Source organism: Tauraco erythrolophus, chromosome 6 (assembly GCF_009769465.1).
Source record: "Tauraco erythrolophus isolate bTauEry1 chromosome 6, bTauEry1.pri, whole genome shotgun sequence".
In the NCBI taxonomy this organism is placed as follows: domain Eukaryota; kingdom Metazoa; phylum Chordata; class Aves; order Musophagiformes; family Musophagidae; genus Tauraco; species Tauraco erythrolophus.
The window spans coordinates 35670228-35689977 of record NC_141470.1 but is presented as its reverse complement, the minus strand read 5'-3'; the positions used below and the strand labels follow the sequence as shown (position 1 = coordinate 35689977).

General features: G+C 37.9%; 1 protein-coding gene across 12 annotated transcripts in view; it reads left to right on the top strand.

The window, feature by feature from the left end:
• GPHN (gephyrin) overlaps positions 1–19750 on the top strand; it is a 321622-nt gene that overhangs the window by 277237 nt on the left and 24635 nt on the right. For all 12 annotated transcript variants that reach the window (XM_086614073.1, XM_086614070.1, XM_086614071.1 and 9 more), the window contains 5 exons: positions 1096–1151; positions 6184–6303; positions 11829–11887; positions 12112–12265; positions 14188–14309. In XM_086614073.1, the coding sequence (XP_086470199.1) occupies positions 1096–1151; positions 6184–6303; positions 11829–11887; positions 12112–12265; positions 14188–14309 (511 nt within the window). The remainder of the gene's footprint in view (positions 1–1095; positions 1152–6183; positions 6304–11828; positions 11888–12111; positions 12266–14187; positions 14310–19750) is intronic.

Genomic DNA, 19750 nt, shown 5'->3' with positions numbered 1-19750 from the left:
AATGGGCATCCTTCCTGAAAGCAATTTTTCTCAATATGATAAAGTTGTCTAGCTGTATATTAAGGGCTTTTGAAAAAAAACCAGGAGGTATTAAGATAAAGATTTTCACTGATTGGAATTCATCTCTGGGAAATCAAACTTTTGACAGTTACAGATATAAAATTAATAAAAAGACATATTTAAGTGTGAACCTATGAACTCAGTTTGTCTGAACACTCTTGACAGCATGCGTGCTGTGCTTGGACAGGCAGAGTTCCTTGTGCTCCACACGTGCTTTACACCATGGTAGAGCCTATAACACCACTAACTCAACTTGCTGAAAGACCTTTGAGACAGGCAGAAGCTTAAAATTTCTTAGTAATGATGCCTTTGTTGTCCCTGTAAAAATACAGATTTGGCTAAATTGGAAGTCCTGGAAACTTTCAGTATGTTAAATCAGTGAGTTCTGACTTACAATTTTCCGAATTACTTCAATTAAGGGTATATGGTAACTAGTTCAGTGCTACCTCCTAAATTTACAAAAAGGAACAGAACCCAGACTTCTAATGTGGCAGTTCAAGTTGCATTATCTTAGCCCTAGTGCTCTTCAGAAAATGCCAAACCTGTATAGTCATCTACACAATCACTGCACTTGTCCATGTTTTCCTCCAAAGGCAAAGATAGAATCTAGAAATGTCAATATTCCATTGTTGTCTAGAAAAAAAAAGATACATAATACACTAGAAAATATGATTCCCCCGTATTGGTTTCACATGGAAAAAAGATTTGCTCACAGTGGACATTTTTATAAAAATTATCTCATGAACACTCTTAAATCTTTGTTATCAATGTAGTTGCTTCTAATCTCCTTTTACTTTATCTTATATTGCCTAGAAATTTTCAGTTAAAAGTACTATAGAACCTGTAATTTTCAAAATAATAAACACAACTTAAAAGGACCTAAAATGTAAAATATTTGCAAAACTTCCATAACTTTATCATGCTGACACTGAAAAACTGAATCTTAGCCCATTCTTTGGTTCTTCTGTTCATAATTTCTAATGCCATCGTTCGTTTTGGTTCAGCCTTTACCATTTGTATTGTCCATCTTAACAGCTGCTGATGGCCCAGGAGATCGATTCATCATAGGGGAATCCCAGGCCGGTGAGCAGGTGAGCACAATTTCTTTTCTCTTTTTTTTTCTTTGATGTATTTTTGTTTTGTAAGATATTGCTTTGTATTTTTACAAGCCTTTGTAGTGCTCCAAAACTCAATATTCTTGGACATGGTGTGAAGTAGGACACATCTGTACCTAGCCTCCTCCTATGTGCCTTGGGACATGATTTCGGAAAGTGAGGATGTACGGTTACGTAAGGAACTAACAAGGATATCCCAAAATACTTCAGACCATTGTGCTGCCAACATGTCTGATAGGAGTGCATACAGTCATGTTCTGCCCTAGTGCAGTGTTAGAGGACATAAGGTTTTTAATGGCATTACAATTCATAAAAAAGAAAAGCAAGATTTAACCCCTTCTTCCTGACATATTTTAAAAGGGGCGTCAGCCCAATAACTGTTTCCACAAGCTGCTTGCATATTTCACATTGTGAAAGTGTAAGAATTTTGTATGAAGCCTTTAAAGGTAGGTCATGATCAGAACAATCTTGAGGAAGCCTGGCAGCAGCCTAGGTGGTATTACTCCTTTTCTGTTTGTTAAATCAAAAGAGTGTTTTTGCACCTTAGCAGATACATGGATTGAGTTTAAGAGCAAGTCGGGGCAGCACCCATTCGTGACCTGCTGTGCTATATAAATATTCATGAATGGACACGGTTTGGGATTTGCTGTCAAACTCAAGAGTATATTTGATAAAGTTCCTGTCCTAATACTGGGGTGACAGGAAAAAAGCCAGTTGCATTCAACCACTTCTTGTATTCTGTCAATTTAATTGTACCTAGTACCTTCTTTTCAGGAGAGCATGGGTTAATCCAAAATGCTTCTCCAGGTATTTCAAGTCCCATTTTACAATTATGTGTATTATATGTGAAATGATGCAGAAATGGAATAAGTAACAGGCAAAACAAAAGATTGATCAGCTTTAATGAGGATTTTACAGTATGGTCATTTTGACTGCTAAATAAAAAAGTCTTCAATAAAATAGATGCATTTCAAAAGTTGTTTCAGGATTTAGAAGTATTACCAGTTGCAGGATTGTTCCATTTTTTTAAAAAAAATGGAGTTTGCCTCTAAACGTGTGATAGACATTTAATTTGGCTAATCGTGATAGATACAGAGAACTATGAAAATAATTTTAGTGGTAGTTCCCCTCCATCATGATGCATTGTACTTTGGTATAATAGTCGTCTTCTCAATGCTGATACTCACATGAACTTAGATTAATGAATCTGTTCCACAAAATATGTAAAATTACTTTAAATACTAAAAAAAGTAAACTAATGAATTTCACCTGCATTGGATTTTTAGCCCTTCTTTCTGCATTGTCAAGCATTAGTCCAGAATCCAAAAGACTAACAATTACTTCTACAACCCTTTTTATGGTCACTATAAAATAGCAAGAACCAGGAGAGTAACCTGCTGAATTATCACTCCTATCGTTATTCACCTGTCATCAATATTATGATTTTGCTAGTTAAAAAATGCCACAGCACAGTGGTGCTTAAAACAGTATTGTTAAAGCTGTGTCTAATGCAGAGGACTGCCCACAGGTCTAAAGGGTTTTAGTATCCTAATCAGTTCAGCAGATTTGTGCAAAGGATAAAAGGGCAAATGGGACCTTGCTTCCCTCCTACAGAACTCAAGAGCTCACAAATGTCTCCCTGCAGGGACAGTCTGTCCTCCCAGATTAGTGGACATGGGAAACCTCTCTGGCAAGGAACAAAAATTGGGTGGGAGGAGGCACGCAGAGAGAGAATAATTCTGGAAATACCAGTGGCGAGTTTGAAAAATGAGGCTGTTGACCTCTGAATAATTGGTCAACGTTTTTTTCTTGGGCCAACGCATCTTCAGGTTCATCTCCTTCCCAAGAAATTATTTGTAGCCCTGGAAGGCTCCTCAGTCTCATTTCACCCTTCAGTTGCTCTCAGCAGCAACATTCTGCTTTTCATGTTACAGACCAATTAACAGAATGATTCACAGCAAGGAGTTCAAAATAGGTTTAGATTTGGCTCCTCTTGTAGGGAAGAAGGTTATGTAAATGCTACGTAGAGAGGAAGAAAACGGGACTGAGAATTGCAGAGAGTCCATGTAGCCAAGTTGGACATTTCTGTATCAATTTGTAAATTGTGTATTATTTTCTGATTTCCATTTCCAGATGGCTGTGTTTATGTTAACAACCATTTTTTATTTTGTATTGAGGAAAACTTTCAGACACTCTCCTGCTTTGGGGAGATGAGGGCACGTTTGAGAGTACTAGTCACGAGCCATCCACATGGCCTCTGTGTGAAAAACTCAGCCGTGGGGAGCAATGATTTTCTTCCTATAGACTTGCATAGCTGGAGCTTAGCATTTCCTAGAAGACTTTCTAAAGACGTTAGTAAGAGGTTTTGTGACTAACCAGCTATAATATAGGATGGAAAACAGACATTTTTCACCTTTCCATTAACTTGGGCCTTTTTACAGAAGGGAGCATGGGTCATTGTAAATCACGCAGGAGAGGTGTAATCATGTGCAAGAGAAAATGCCTGAGATGGGGGCTGTGCTCAACAGATTATTTCTGGGTTTTATTCAGTGACTAACATTAAAATATCAGTGATGAAGGGAAAGGGCAGAGCCCAATACTGCCCTGTTCCAGGTAAGTGTGAGATCTCAAAAGGCCTTTAAAAGAGCTGCTGTGAAATTGTTGTACATTAATATGCTTTCTGAGAAGGAATCATTTCTTTGTCTTCATAGTCACAGAAAAACACAGCCCTGGAGATTCACACACAAACCTGATGGCTGACTTTTGTTCATAAAGTTAATCTGATCAAATTCTCAAAGGACAAAAAGGAAATTAAATATATGAGCAACCAATTCTAAAAGCAATTGTTATTGTATCATAAATTTGTTTAAATGTTTCACATCATTACACCTCAAAAAATTAAATCATCTAGTAATAAACTCCAAAAGCACGGATAGTAACAGAGCATTTTATCACCATAGGCACTGATTTCTGGCAGAGTCCTAGACATTTTGTATTCTTTGTAGTTCTTGAGGCCCAAGAAAAGCGTTTTGCTATGCTTTTTTCCTCTAAAAATTGTCACTAAAGACATCAGTATTTTAGTAAGTTCAAAACAATATTACCTGTTCGTGATGTGCCTATAGACTGTATCTACAACAATATGCAAGAGTTCCCATAATCCAAGGCATAAGCTTTGCATTTTGCAATATTTTTTTTCATAAAAAGCAAAATAACACGCTAGACAAGATTATTTTCACTTTTAAGCATCTTCAGTATAAATGGCAGCATCTCAGCTATTCATTCACAGCTCCTTGCATAGTCAGCGGTGAGAAATAAATACCATTTTTTTAAAAAAGCATCATTTTTATGTCATCTGTTTTAGATACCTACTTTAGGATAACGTGAATCTTGCCCTGAAAACACACTAACCGTGACATATGGCGAGTGTGACTTTTTTTTTTCTAGTTTATCTTAGCATTTTATTTATGTTCTTCTCAAAGGGTGTTAGATTTCTATTACCCTTAGAAAAGGGTCAAGAATCAATCAACTCCAGGCTCAGTTGTTTTTTGGGATACTTAGATCACTGTGATACTGTGGTAAACCAAGTAAAAACCATTTCCAGCCTCTCCCTAGGGCTTCTGTCCCAATGAGCAACCTTTGAAATACACGCATTTCAAAATAATACTCACTTTTCAGAGGCTATGACAGTGCTGAAATGGAGTAGAAGAATGGGCAAGGTAAACACAGCTTTGGGCATCTGAAATGTTGACCACCAGTCTAGAATTTGCAGATGTCTTAACAGCCTCCTGTCGAAAGTCATGGAGTAAATGACTGCTGGGCAGGAGCAGATAGTGGTGCTTGGGCAGTACTGCTTGCAGGTCTGTGAGTTGCTATCAAATACCTGCTAATCACAGTCTGAGAAGTCCTGGATTTACTCCAATGCTGCATATGGAATATAGAGTCAATCTGAACATGAATTCTATGTGCGACACATACAGAATATGTTGGTCTGATCACAGCTGTGTAGATCTGTGTGTAACACATGTTCACTAAAAACAGGAAAGCCTAAATAAGTTGGGCTTACTGAAGTGCTGCAGGAAGCAAGCACTCATATTCCAGCAGTGGAATCTCAATCATCATACCAGCTTCTTTTAATTGCATTTTTTTAGAAATATTTTTCTTTTAGTTATTTATTTCTGAAGTGGTTATGGTCAAATTACAATTTTGCTCTAAATTTTTTTAAAATGTGTATTAAAATAGGCTGCCTGGTGAGAAATTTTATTAAAACCATGTCATTTGTTTTATCATGTTGCTCTGATATTTTTATGTTATTTGTACTGCTTCTGCTGAAACTGTGTAATGTACTATGGCTTTACATAATTGTAGAATATTATCAATTTTAGCTTTGCTAATGTGACCCTCAGAAAGATAGATATTCTATGTGAACTAATGTTGAGCTGACTCTCAATTTGAGGAAACCTGCTTAAAAATGAAGCAGCTGGTTACCTTATTTTACTTACAAGCTGCCAGTTTTCCACGCACAGTGTCCTGATAAAACAAAACACAACTAAAATCCAACCAAACGAAAGCAAAGAAATTTCAACCAGAAATTTCCCCCAGAGTACTGGGAACCAGAGTACTCTGCAAAAATATTTATGCACAGAGAACTACTAGATTTCTGCTCATGTAAGTTTCTAGAAAGTCACCATCTAAGTGTTAATTTCCAAGCCAGTTGTTCTTCTGAGCCAACCAGAGTAACAGTATATTGCTTCTTCTGAAAGTTATTCTTGTGATAGAAATCAAAGAGGAAAAATCTGAAACTACCTAACGTGTGACCTAAAAGCCAGATCTGAAGCAATGACCTAATGATCTTTAAATATATTGGAGTTTATACTTGTTGATATCACTAGCAGTACATCACGAGTCACACCACAAATAAGAACTTTAGTTTTTCAGATTACTGCAATAAAATTTAAATGGTTTGAGATTTTTCTTTTCAAAAGTAAATGAATTTTTGTTTATTTTTCAGCCAACTCAGACTGTGATGCCTGGTCAGGTAATGCGAGTTACAACCGGTGCTCCGATTCCATGTGGTGCTGATGCGGTGGTGCAAGTGGAAGATACAGAGCTCATCAGGGAATCGGACGATGTGAGTCACAAGTTAAAACTCATTTTTGTTTTGTGTCCAGCAGAAAACAGCTCATTATACAGTCCTGTAAATATGAAAGATAGTCCGACAGAAGAGCTCTTCTGTTAACCTCAGAAGTTTGAGAAACTCCATCAGTTCCTAGTGGCAATCCTACTCACTTTTTCAGGCTGTGATAGCAGTACCACAAACCTGCCTGTCCTGATATTGATTTTTTGTCACAGCTGTTGAATGCTGACACCAAAGTATTTGGGAGCATGATTGAGTGAAAGGCAGATGCCTCCCGGAGATCCATAACTGCAGGCCCATTGGAGTGCCTAGTGTATTCACATTTTAAAATGCAGAGTAGTGACAATCAGACATATTTCCTTACTTTCTACTGAGTTCGCATTTAGCAGTAGAGTAATTTTCTTCATATTTCAAGATCATCCTGAAACTCAGCAAGGTGAGGACTTCAAAAGTTCTCCTAAACTCAGCAAGTAAGAATACATATGATTATTTATTCTTAAAATGCAGAGTCATCCCAGAATAGTACATTGAAATACTACAGTGCAGCATTACCACAGATGTAATTAAAGCTGAATATGATTTTCTGTGGGAAAGTGAACTGGTTTAAGTTAAGTGCTGCAAAATCCACGGGATGACTTGGTTTATTTTGAACTTTGCTATGAAGATGGTTCTGTATTATCAGAGTTGGTCTTGTTTCAGCAAAGGTGAATTTGGTGGATTTTGGAGAATATGTCTTGTGCACTGTCGTGGTTTTAGGCTAATCCAGCAACTAAAACTCACACAGTCTCTCCTTCTCCAGTAAAGTAGAGAGGAGAAAAAAAAATAATAAAGGGACTGAGGGTTGAGACAAGAACAGAGGGAGCACCCACCAACCATGGTCCTGGGCAAAACAGACTTGGCTTTCTTAAAGCAAAACAGTTTATTAATGGTTACTTAAAAGGACAAAGGGAAACAAAACCGGTTACTTGAGAGGATAGAAAGAAACAAAGCCAGATCTTAAAACTGACACCTTCCCCCCCGCCCTTTCCTTTTCCTCCCAGCTCTACCTCCTCCCCTCAGCAGCGCAGGGGGCAGGGACTGAGGGAGCGCAGGTCAGTTCATTCCGTGCTGTTACTGCTGCTTCTTTCTTAAAGGAGGAGGAGTCCTTACACCCTTTTCCCCTGCTCCAGTGGATCCCCTACCCACGAGGAAAAATCCACAAACTTCTCCAGCGTGAGTCCAGCCCACAGGAAGCAATCCTTCCCCACAGATTGCCCCAGTGTGGGCTTTACTGCCGTCTCAGATACTTAGGGAGTTGTAGCCACTCGCTCCGGCATGGGTCGTCACGCAGACTCCAGATGCCTCTCTGCCTTGTCGTGCGTCCTAACACGACCATCCTCGGGCTCAGGCATCTTCTCCCCACGGGCTGCGAGTGGGTCTCTACTCCACCGAGGCCGTCCTGGTTGCAGGGGGGCCGCCTGCTATCTCACCATCAGCCGCAGGGGAAACTCGGCTCCGGCACACCTCCTCCCGCTCCATCCTCACTGACCTGCTGTCGATGCAGCTGTTTCTCTCAGATCTCAGTCCTCTCCGGATGAACTCAGCCCAGCAGGCACCCTGGGAGTAGGGCGCTCCCCGAGTGCCCCAGCCAGCTCCGACGCCGCCATCCTCAGTGGGCAGTGCCGGCCCGACACAGGCAGTTGCCCAGCCGGGAGCCAGGGAGCGGGGGCAGTGCCCTCCTCCCTTCTCTCCTTGCTTCTGGACAAAGCACCTTTTCCGGGTCCTTTGTCCCGACTTAAATAGGGCAATTCGCAGAGGCACTGATTGGCTCAACCCTGAGGGGGATGGCAGTGTGATCTGATGGCCAGAACCAAGTCTAACCCGGTTCCAAAACCAGGGAGGTCACAGGGAGCAAAACCCCTCTCCTGCCACCAGAACCCCCACCCCCTCCACATCAAACCATGACATGCACATACCTTATAATAAATGCATATGTTTAGAATAGAGTTTTTATTATGTTAAAAGAGAAGTAAGTATCCCCCCAGATTTTTTAGACCATAAGTAAGTTTCTTCAGTAGACCTCTGTGCACCTCTTAAAATGAGAAAATTACTGAAGACCTCTGAAAACCAGAAAATGGATAAGGCATGTATTCCCCGAGAACATGGTCTTAACTGATTAATTCTAACAGATTTTCCAGCATACCTATAAATCATATTAGTGCTCTACTTTAACAGATCCTGCAAAATACCACAGAAAAAGTATAAGTAGTAGAATATTAATTCTGTACACACAGTTGTCTTAACAAAGTAAAATGTGGTTTTTGATGAAGCACATGAACTGTCTGTAGACAATTGTATTCCAAACAGTCCATCTTAGACCTCCTAAATATTGTTCTCTCTTCCTTTGTGTTCAGAGAATTCCTTCTGAATCATTACCTTCACTTACCCAGCTGTGATTTCAGGACACCATTGTCATGTTTGCCATCATCTGACAGATTTTAAGGCAAAAAAATACGTCTGTTATTGACACAAATTCCTAGTTCAGTTTTGGAATTAAGCGTGTGCATGACACTCTGCTCAAATCAGCCTTTGCTCCTCTACTGCTGTTCTGACAAGCTGTTCTGTTTCGCCATAGCTCCATGGTAGCATTGAGATTGCAGCTGGGTTGTAAGCAGATGAATTCAGAAGTTCAAAGCTGATGAAGACAGCAAAAACTAAAACATACTTTCGTGATCCTCTCTGATACCTTATTACTGTAAATGCATAGATTTCTACATCAGATGAAGTCACCAAGCCGTCTAGGCTGGCCTGCTTCCTAGCAGAAAATTTATTGAGTCAATCCTTCTTTGAGGTTACAGACGTGTATGTGTAGATTATATCTTTCGATAAAATACACGGTTGCCTTCACTGCTTGTTAGTCATTCCTTTAGCCTTACTGACCAAGTTTCCTATGGCCATTGCCCACCTCATCATTACAGGACTATGACGTTGCAGAGCAATATACATAATAACCTGTTGTTTTCTACTTCTTTTTTTTGGATTACTGTCTTCCTGGATTCCACTTTTTCTGTGCATATTCTCCTCTGTATGTGAGAACAGATTATTTGGCCATGTGTGTAAACTCTGAATTTTTTAGCAAACCTTCAACTTCCTTTTCCTGCCTCTAAGTGTGAGGTAGAACTCTTTGGTTTCTAGTTGTCCTTGAATATGCCACTCTGCTAATCCCCTACATGAATCATTAGTATAGTTTAATTAATATGTTATTTTTCTCTCCTTTTTTGTGCCTGGGTGGCTACATATTTCAATAATATTTTTCTTTTTAGTGTTAAGAACTCCTTCAGAGCTGGGATTTAACTGAAATGTAATCCCTAACATCTGAAATATGTTCTTCTGAAAAGACAGAGTGTGCTTTTAAAAGGAGCTCCTTGACCTCTACTTGTGGTAGCAGTACTTAAATATCATAGCAAACATTCCCTGAATGACTGTAGAAGTCACAGGCCTGAAAGAAATTAGATCTATCCAGCAGGAAGAAAAATTCTTATCAACTTGCCAAATGCACAGTCATTAAGAAGCTGATCCTTGCAAAAACATGTCTACACCCTTTTCATTTTGAGTTTTTTGTGTCACCTTGTAGGAAAAAGGAGGCCAATGTGGTCAATGGAAACAAGAGTTAGATCCTACATCAAGACCAAGCATCAGTATATCAGTATGGATGCTGACTGTTAACAATCAGAGTAAACCACTCAGACATAGTTCAAAATGTATTAATACCTAGCAAGAAGAATGCTGCCTGATACACACCAAGTAGAAGATGTTCTCAGCATAATACCTTACCTCCCTGCAAGCTCTACCTCTAGCCACTTTGACTTATCTTGTATTCCTAAAGTGTTCTGGGATATCCATCAGTTCCATAAATAACAATCTCTGCATATCACCATGTTGTCCACAGTTACACTTTCCACAGTGCTTTTCAAACCTGGGATTACCACATTCCTCAAAAGCTCTTTTTTTTCAATTGTTTCCCCTAATCCTGGAGTCCTAAATATGACCATTTCTATTACTCAAATGTATCATTGGCACTCCTCTTGATTCCCTAGAAACTTCCTAGCTATCTTTAAATGTTAACAAAGATATGGAAAATTCAAATCTTCGTGAGTGGCCAACCATCCACAGAGTGTCATAAAAATAAAATAATTCTTAGACTAAATGTTGCCCCAGATTTTCCTCTTTTACAGCTTCAGATGGGAATAAGGCAAATAAAGGACATTCTGGGCACCAGCACAGCCATTTTGGACACTAGCAGCCAAAAATAGTCTCTTCTTTTGTTCAAGAGGAGCAGGTATAAAAGATACAGAATTTATATTAACAGCATACTTTGAAAATACTGCGAGAAAGTAAGAAACCAGATTTTTCAGGGTTGATGTTTTTGTTCTTCATTGCCTGGTTTTCGGGGGTTTAAATTTATCCATTTTCACAGTAGGTAAACAGAATCACAATCTGTAATAACACGTTCATTAACTTTAACTTTGGTCTTTTAGTTTAAAGCACTTAGTTTGAACTCATAAAATACAATCTATATCACCTTTAAGAAAAGACACTAGTCCCAGTGTCCTATACAACACTAGAATTCCTGTAAAAGTTCCAAATGACAATGACATGCCTTGTTTGTCTTGTAATAATAGTGTCTCAAAGTATGAAGTACTCAAAGGTACTCAAAGTATGAAGTACTACATGATAATGTAAAACCAAAATCTGTTCCCATCTAAGTGTAGATTCAGTGCTACTGACAGGCTGGCACTGTCTCAAAGCTTGGCATATAAATCATCAACTCACTTACATGGCTTATCAATTAAATATTAACAATATATGTCATGTGACATTTATTGGCATTGAATGAATCACCAAACCATTGAAATTCTGAAGAAGCAGACAGAAATATTAAAGGAGGCATCAGACTTTTCAGGCCACTGTCTGTTGTTCATAGTAAATAAACATGATGCATAAGCCTCTTTCTGATTTGTACAAAGCTCTCGAGTAGGAGTTTCCGCTACAGGAATCTACATGAAAATTCTGAAACAGTTAGAGCATGTAGCTTCTTCCCACCTTTCTGTAGATGTAATGGCATATTGTCTGTCAGACTAATGCTCTTTTTGAAATGCCATCTTTGAAATTGTTCGAGCAGATCAAGTTGGCTGAGAGGAGTAAAAAGAACCTACTCAGTATACCAGATCGACAAACACAGGGCACAACATAGGAAAGATCTAAACACAGGGATCATAAAAAAAGGAAGGTAAAACAATGTATTCAGTGCTAGTCCTTCCCTGGTGAGCTCATCAAAGAATTTCTTATAAAGCTGTTCAGTTTTAGCACACATTGTATTACAATCTTGACACATAGATCAGGAGAACAATGATGATGCTTAAACCGTAAAGTCTCAGTGTAATGAATACTGTAAGCTGTGTACACTTCTGAGAAATTAAAACTGATTAATCTTTTTTGAATAGCCCAGCTGACCATATTGGATCTCTTTGTTTTTGTAGGGCACTGAAGAGCTAGAGGTTCGAATCCTGGTGCAGGCTCGACCAGGCCAAGATATCAGGTCTGTAAACAACGTACTTTTAGAAGAGAAAAACATCTCTGTAAGGAATAGAAGGGCTGTTGGTTTTTATAGTCATTGTTTGACCATAAGTAGTACTGACATTTTGACAATCTGACTAATGAACATCCCTGGACACTCCTTATCTAGAGCAGGACCAATCAAGGAAAGATACTGTCAATCTCATTTTGTTTTTCTTTTGTTTTCTTCTGTGCTATGATTTTCAGACCTATAGGACATGACATTAAAAGAGGTGAATGTGTGCTGGCTAAAGGAACTCACATGGGTCCCTCTGAGATCGGTCTCTTAGCAACTGTTGGAGTAACCGAAGTAGAAGTTAACAAGTTTCCAGTGGTTGCAGTCATGTCAACAGGGAATGAGGTAAGAAAAGTATGTTTAGAATCTAGGTCCGAATTACTATATCTTCTTCGGGACAGGTATAGTGTTTTGGATAGTGACTTCCACCCTATTCCCAACTAGTCTCACTTTTTGAGACTTAGCAGCTTATGCTAACATGAGGCATTTTTGCAAGTGATCAACCCATAATCAGCTGCTGTGTTTCCTCCTCCGAGGGCGCTTTAACAAGCCTCACGCACTGTCTTTGCCAAAATTTTGGTAATGTATCCAACCATGTGCCAGCTGCTTTCCTTCTGCTGACAAGGGAGGACCTGTGGGGTAGTCAGGATTGTAATTCATACTGCCAGTCTTGACTGGAAAGGAAATTTCTTTTGAGCACCACACTTCAGTAGCTATAGTGCAAATGGCAGATAACCCGTCTTTGAAAACTGAATAGTACAACCAAATTCCTTGCTATAGTATTGTGCCTCAGTATTTTTTTCTATTAGTAGCACATGTTGAAATTCAGACAATCTCCTGTTGGTAGAACTCCAGACCAGCTTCCTACTTGCTTTGTCTTAACTACATCAGAAAAAGCACGTCCAAGATTAATTTAATTTACTAATTTTATGTATGTTGTGGGTTGACCTTGACCAGCAACTAAGAACCCACACAGCTGTTCTCTCATTCCCTTCTGCAGCAGGACAGAGATGGAATAGGAAGAGCAAAAGCAAAAGAACTTGTTGATTGTCCTTTGAGACAAACTTTTGGAAGTCCAGTCACAAACAGAAACCCAATAGCTGTATTCTCATACAGCTTGAATATGTTGAATTTTGAAAGATTTTGAAAACTTTTAATATGTTGAATTTTGTCATCTGGTGGTGTCCTTACAACTTCCACAACCCCAGTGAAGGTTACTCTGTGACTATTATACTCTACACTAAGTATTGTTGGTGGCTGAGGCCAGCTTTGCTGGGACAGAATCTTGCCACATTTCATAACATAGACAGGGTCTGTCGTGCAGGACACATATCGTTAATCAAAGAACAAATCTAAAGAGCTACAAGGATTACAGGTGCTGATTTGCTGAATAGTGTCTTCAGTATGGCAATGTACTTGCACATCATTAACGGGTCCTTTACTGATGTGGGCACTCTCTTTTGTATGTTGTGTTACAAAAGATCCTGCACAGTGGGTTTCTTAATCGTCCTATGGAAATCTTCACAGAAATAAAGCTGCTAGCCAAAGCATCAAAATTTAGCCATGCTCCACCTTTGGTTATTCTTACCTTACTACCTAGCACTATTTTGACAGATACATTTTTATTATTATTATTTACCTCCTGTTGATATTGTGTTGTTTTTCTGTGTCCTACAAAAGAATTCCTAATATACGTAAAATACATGTTTACATGTGTATGTTTTGTAGTTTAACTTCCAAAATATGTAACACATGTAAGGCAATTGCCATGATACTACGTTGAGAGAAAGCTTTTCATCCAAAACAGTAATTGATATAAGAACCAAACTTTCAGCTTCTATTATTCTCATACTGATTGTCGTATTTAAAAAATATCTTTATTGGTAAGTAGACAATGAACTTCAAAACTTCTTTTAAAACCTTTAAATCTGGTCAATGAGGTTCCTTTAAAACCATTTAAATAGATGCAATAACTTGGAAACTTAACGTTTGTGTTTTGATTTCTAATGTTTGAGATTAGAAACCAGGTACTCTTAAGGAGAAAGAAAGTTTTGCAGACATCAACCAATAGAAACAAACTGAGCAACATGGAGGATTGGACTAAACCAACACCTTACATATCTTATTAATTTAAATTCAGAGTCAATTTACACCTAGATTTTATGATAGCTGTCTAAGAATATCCTGTCAAATCTGAAGAATAAACCTCCCTTTATAAAGGCACGGTATTCTGAGGAGACTGACTGAGAGTGTTTCTTGTTTTATAGCTACTGAATCCTGAAGATGACCTCTTGCCAGGAAAGATTCGGGACAGTAACCGTTCAACTCTCCTAGCTACAATCCAAGAACATGGCTATCCAACAATCAACTTGGGAATTGTGGGAGATAAGTAAGTACCACATGTTAGTAAAGATGTCACTTCATATTCATGCGGTGCACTTTATGGCATCCATGGAAAAAAGAAATACCAGAGAAAATGTCACTCATTACAAGGGTCACAGTGTTGTGACAGGGCACATCTTGAAGAAGATATTTTACCCTTTCCATTAGAAAAATAAATAAGTCTATTCTAATATTAAGAGGAATCATCTGATAAAATTTTTATTGAATGGTGTTTATCGTAGTTTGCCTTCTGTTTGTTGAAACATCTATTACTGCTGCAAACTGTATTTATTGCTGCAGTGTTGTCACAAGCACTATATTTAATACACATAAGAGGAAACAATTCTACAGCAACTATACTTTTTTCTGATCCAATAAAGGCAGAAGGGAAGTTTCTCTCAGAGTTTATTTTCCATGCCAAAATGAATTTAGATTATAAAATTTTGTCAGAGTCTGAGTAAGTGTCTTTTGGGGAAGGCCCCACTGCTGGATGTTGCTCAACATTTCCAGAAATATGTGAAAGAATTTAAAAGAATCAATTTTTTTTTTCCTTTACTGATCTCTACTATGATTGCCACAGAGTAGTACCCTGTGATCAGTCTTTCCATTCATCTGAAAGTGATTGCTCCTTTTTTCCCCAATGCTCGTGAAGTCACATCTCCTGTTGAGAGCTCTAGGATAAGGATTGAAGTGTTCAGTCTTTTATCCTTTGCAAGAGCGTGCATTGCCTGTCCTCCATGGCTTGAGTTTCTCAGCATAACGTATTTCTTCAGTTTATTGAGCCCCAAAAGCCTTGAACAGGCTTTCTTGTTTCTCATTTTGGGTATCAAACCAACTGACAGACTTAGTTTGGTAGAGAGTTGTTCAGGGTCACCTCCACCTGTTTGAGAAAAACTGTTCCTTGTGGGTAGATAAAAGTGAGGCCAGATCAAAAAGAGAAAAAAAAGGAAATAGTGAATTTCAGCACCCACATTTCACATTGATTGATGACAAAATTCCCTAGCAGGGAGACAAGGTTACTGCTAGGGAATAGCTGATTTTGAAACCAGTCTTCTCTAGTGCAGGATTCAATACAGAACAGCACTATCTTGATGGAAAGTATATGAATGGGCCAACCACCCCATGGTTTTACAGTTAAGTGAACCAACTGAATGGTGGCTCCAGAAAATGCAGTTGTATTCAAATATTCATACAGAGGATGTGACACACAGCAACCACAGCAGTTGTTGTGATCTTAGGGAAAGCAAGCCCTTCTGGATATTCTCAGTGCATCCAGGCATCCTTTTTGCTTCTCTGGCCTGGCAAAACTCCATTGCTGTTTCAAATAGTAATAAATATAAAAAAACTCTTGCCCTCTGAATGCTGCCAATTTCAGATGGAGATTTTATGCAAATAGAGACTAAACTCATGAGATTGTTCTTTCTAGAAATGGTATCTAAATGTTTTGGATCTCCAGAGTGTTTTCTATGTTATAAGTACCTTTTTAGACTTTAAAACACAGGTAGTGAAGTTCTCAATAAAACTATTATATCCAGAGGTCAGGTTCTAGATTTACGTATCAGATAAAAAAGAAAACAGCCACAAAAAGACTGCTAATCATAGTCAGCTCCTGAGAGTCATCCCTACATAAAAGAAGGGTTGGCAGAGCGTTTCTCCAACAAAATATTGGAGGTGGAATTTTTTTGGTACCCGCATGACCGACAATTGCTGCTACTGTCATCAACATTAGTGTCAACATTTGCAGACTGTCATTAACAGTGGGATAATCCAATGGAAAAGATGCTTTCCCCTAAATGTCTTTCTGGTAGCCCCTCTGACAAAGTAAGAAGGTAGACCTTGTTTGTTCTTTATATCCAAGTAGGTATAGTCTCAAATTTGCTGTAAAGTCAACACCATCAAATGGAGAGTTTAACTTAAAGTCATTGTGCAAAACTATAACTATGTACTGTGTTGCCTTCAGGAATGTTTTCTATAACCTCCTAGGCATGGAGTGTCTTTGAAGATAATCTTGAAAGCTCTCAGTAATAAATAGCAAACAATTTTAGTGAGATTTAAAGAGAATTTTTTACTTTTCTGTATTTTTCTGTATTTTTTTACAAATATGTTTTGTGACCTTTTTTTACTTGCTGGATGCTAACTGAAAACCAGACAGCAAGCATATATATTGGTCAAATGCAGGCAAGTGTCTGCAGCTTTGCTTTCAGTTATAAGAGAGGATAATACTTTGGGATCCTACCTATTAAGATATTCTCTGTGTCTTGAGATAGTATTCCTTTGGCAAAAGTAATAAGAGTTCTTTTTAAACTTTCGGTCTCATGCTTGAGGAGTCATTTCTGCAGAGGTAATTACTTTAGCTCTAGAATAGAAATAATAAACCTCCAATTGTGGAACGATTTTGTACTTTGCAGTAAGTTTTGAAAGAATACTTTGGTACTGTTGACTTAGCCAAGATTCCTCCCCACCTGATACCAGGATTCTGTCTTACCAAGTCTTCTGCCATTCTTCTCACACTCAGTGCCCAATCCATATATTTACAACAAAATGTAGCTGCAGTTCTGTTTCAGTCAAAGGGAAAATCTGAATATGTAAGTTAGTTTGATAATAAGTATGATATTATTTCATTATGTAATAAAGCTACTAAGACAATGTTACCCATATGGATATTTCATTTAGTTAGTCCATTTCAGACTAACATGACTGATTTGATGGAGTACTATGGCACTTGAACTGATGCAAGAGTTACCAGAGAGATCTTATGAAGGGTACAATTTTGAGGTGTTAGTTGGCATGTTTATAGAACAGATGATCAAGCCTTCAGTGTCTGTTATATGGTTTACTGGAGTTAAACCATAGATTATATATGTTTGTGTGTGCTCATGTATATGTGTGGTTTATTTTGTATGTGTAATATGTATCTAGAGAGTGAAAAGAAATAGATTTTATATGCCTGAAATAACTACAGATGTAGTAAAAATACCAGCAAACAATACTTTTCAGAAGGGAAAATTAAAAACTTGTAATTTTTTCTTTGAAGATATCACTGTAGTGTATTTCTTCCTTCCCATATGTCACATTTTGGGTTTATATCCTTTTTTTTCCCTGTTTCTTCTTGTTTATACATTTTATGTTCAATAAATGTTACTGCATTTTACTGAGAGTGTCACTTGCTGTATAGCATAAACATTGACTGGAGTTTGAGAGAGCAGCTAATAGGGAGCATAGTTGAGCATTCCTGTTGCTGTAGCGAGTCAGGTTTTTTAACAAGCATGGAAATTCTGTCAGTCATATATACAGAGCTAATATTTAAGTGTGAAATTTGTTTGAGAGTAGTATTTGCGAAGACAAAGTTAGCAGTAAGTATTCCTATATTTCATTTCAGCATATGAATCACTCAGAGGTGTTTAGGTAAGAAAATAGCTTGTTGAACTGCTTCAAAGTCCAGCACTGTGATACACATAAGCGTATTCCAACAGAGAATGTGAAAGGATGGGGAAGCACGTGGAATGTCTGTGGGTGGCTGCAGAGTAGTTAGGAGCACTTTAAAAATGCCTTTGCGTATTAACCATATGTGAAGTTACATTTTGAACTGGCCGCTCAAGTCTCACTTAGCCTATATTTGTGTTTTCATTTGAAACCAATATTTTATTTCTTGGAGCATTTTAACAATTTCTGAGATAGTCATTGTTTGTTTCCGTTCTCATAAATTGTATATAGGACTCAAAATTCAAAATGAAAAACAGCAAGTCCAAAACACATAGATAAAATCTACAGTTAAAATCCTAGAAGCAAGCAATAGGAGAAAAGAACGAACCTGGAAAATGCAATACAGCTGAAGTTATGGCTGGCCAGAAGCCAAGGCTTTCTCTGTTTGTGTTCTTGGCAAGTAGAAGCCAAGCTGTTTGAAAAGCACGCATCTGTTGGTAGAAATGGAAAATATTCCATTTCTAGAACTACTCCAAACACAAGAAACAAATGCAAAACCAAAGAAAGCAAGAACCCTTCTGATGTTGTTCCTATTGTTGTGTCTTACATCTTTGTCTGAATCACGGAATAATCTGCTAAAAAACTGCAAAAACAACTGGCTAGTTAAAACTGGTATTCCAATGTACTTTTGCATGTGGTCTCACATAACGAGACCAAGTTAAAAAGGCTTCTAATTTCATTTCCTTTGCTTATAGTCTATGAAATTATTTGGTTCTTTGGAAACCATTGATAAAAACAAGAGTTACATCTCTGATGTGATCTGTAGAACTCAATTTAATTATCAGAATATTTTTGTGTCTTATGATTTTGTGTTGTTCTTTGTATCCACTGTTTATTTAAAGCTGTAAAGTTTAGCCCTAGCAAAATCTGCTATAGCATGGGCCTCTGTTTTAGAAAGCCATCTTCTATTTTGACAGTTTGTCTTCTATGAGAGACTCTCTTACTGAACTTGCTAAAGAATTTTGGTCACGTATATAATGAATTCAGTTTCCTCTGTTTTTACCTTTGTTTACATGAGTGCATTTTCCTGTTCTCTGCATTCTTTTTCCTGTTTTCCAATTTCCTTATCATTTTTCTCAGAGCTAATATAACATTAGCTGCCTCCAGCTGCATTTTCATTTATGAGCCTATGATTTCAAAATGAGGAAAGAAAGAATCTCTCTCTCCTTACAATAAAAATTTAGGAAATTCACATTATCTGCTCCAATTGCTTTAAAAATTTATCAGAATAGTTACAGAATCAGCAGCATATGAGAGCTTTTTACATTAGAAGTTATTAGTTTCTGATCTATATACCTCTCTTTTGTGATATATTGTTTGACATAGAGCTCCTAAGTTACAGGTAAACCCACTAGAAATCACCCTTGCTGTTGTGACAGCATTACTGTATAATATCTCTAAAATAAAGGCTTTGAAAGAGTCCCTTCATATTTTGGAAGAGATACTAAGATCTCCTTGAAGGATTTAGTCTGCTTGAATTTTGTGTTTACCATCCAAAAAGAGGTTTAAGTACTTGTGTGGGTTGCATGTAATTACCAGTATTATAATTCAGATGGAACATCTGGAGTGAAAGGAGAAGAGCAGGGAAACCGCTCTAACTTTAAATTTTCTCATGCAATATCAACTTGATGTATATTATTGTATGAGTTTGAATATGAGTGATAGGCAGAATTCAGGCACAGAATCCTAGCCTCTCCGTGCACCAGTTTAATGTCCAACTTGGGTACAATCAAATATACTGTGAACAGAAGTAGTAGTAGTAGTAGTATCATTTAACAAATGACTGCAAGAAAAGGCTTGTTAGAGGAAAGGCCTTAAATCAAATGTCACAATATTAGTTTTTGCTAAAGTTACTTCAGTTCTAGATCTGCTCAAAGAATGATGGTGTTATAAAGTGTGATCATAGCCTAATGAATCCAGGGACACTGGGTAATGGTTTGAAGGTGATTCAGATACGGAGGTCCT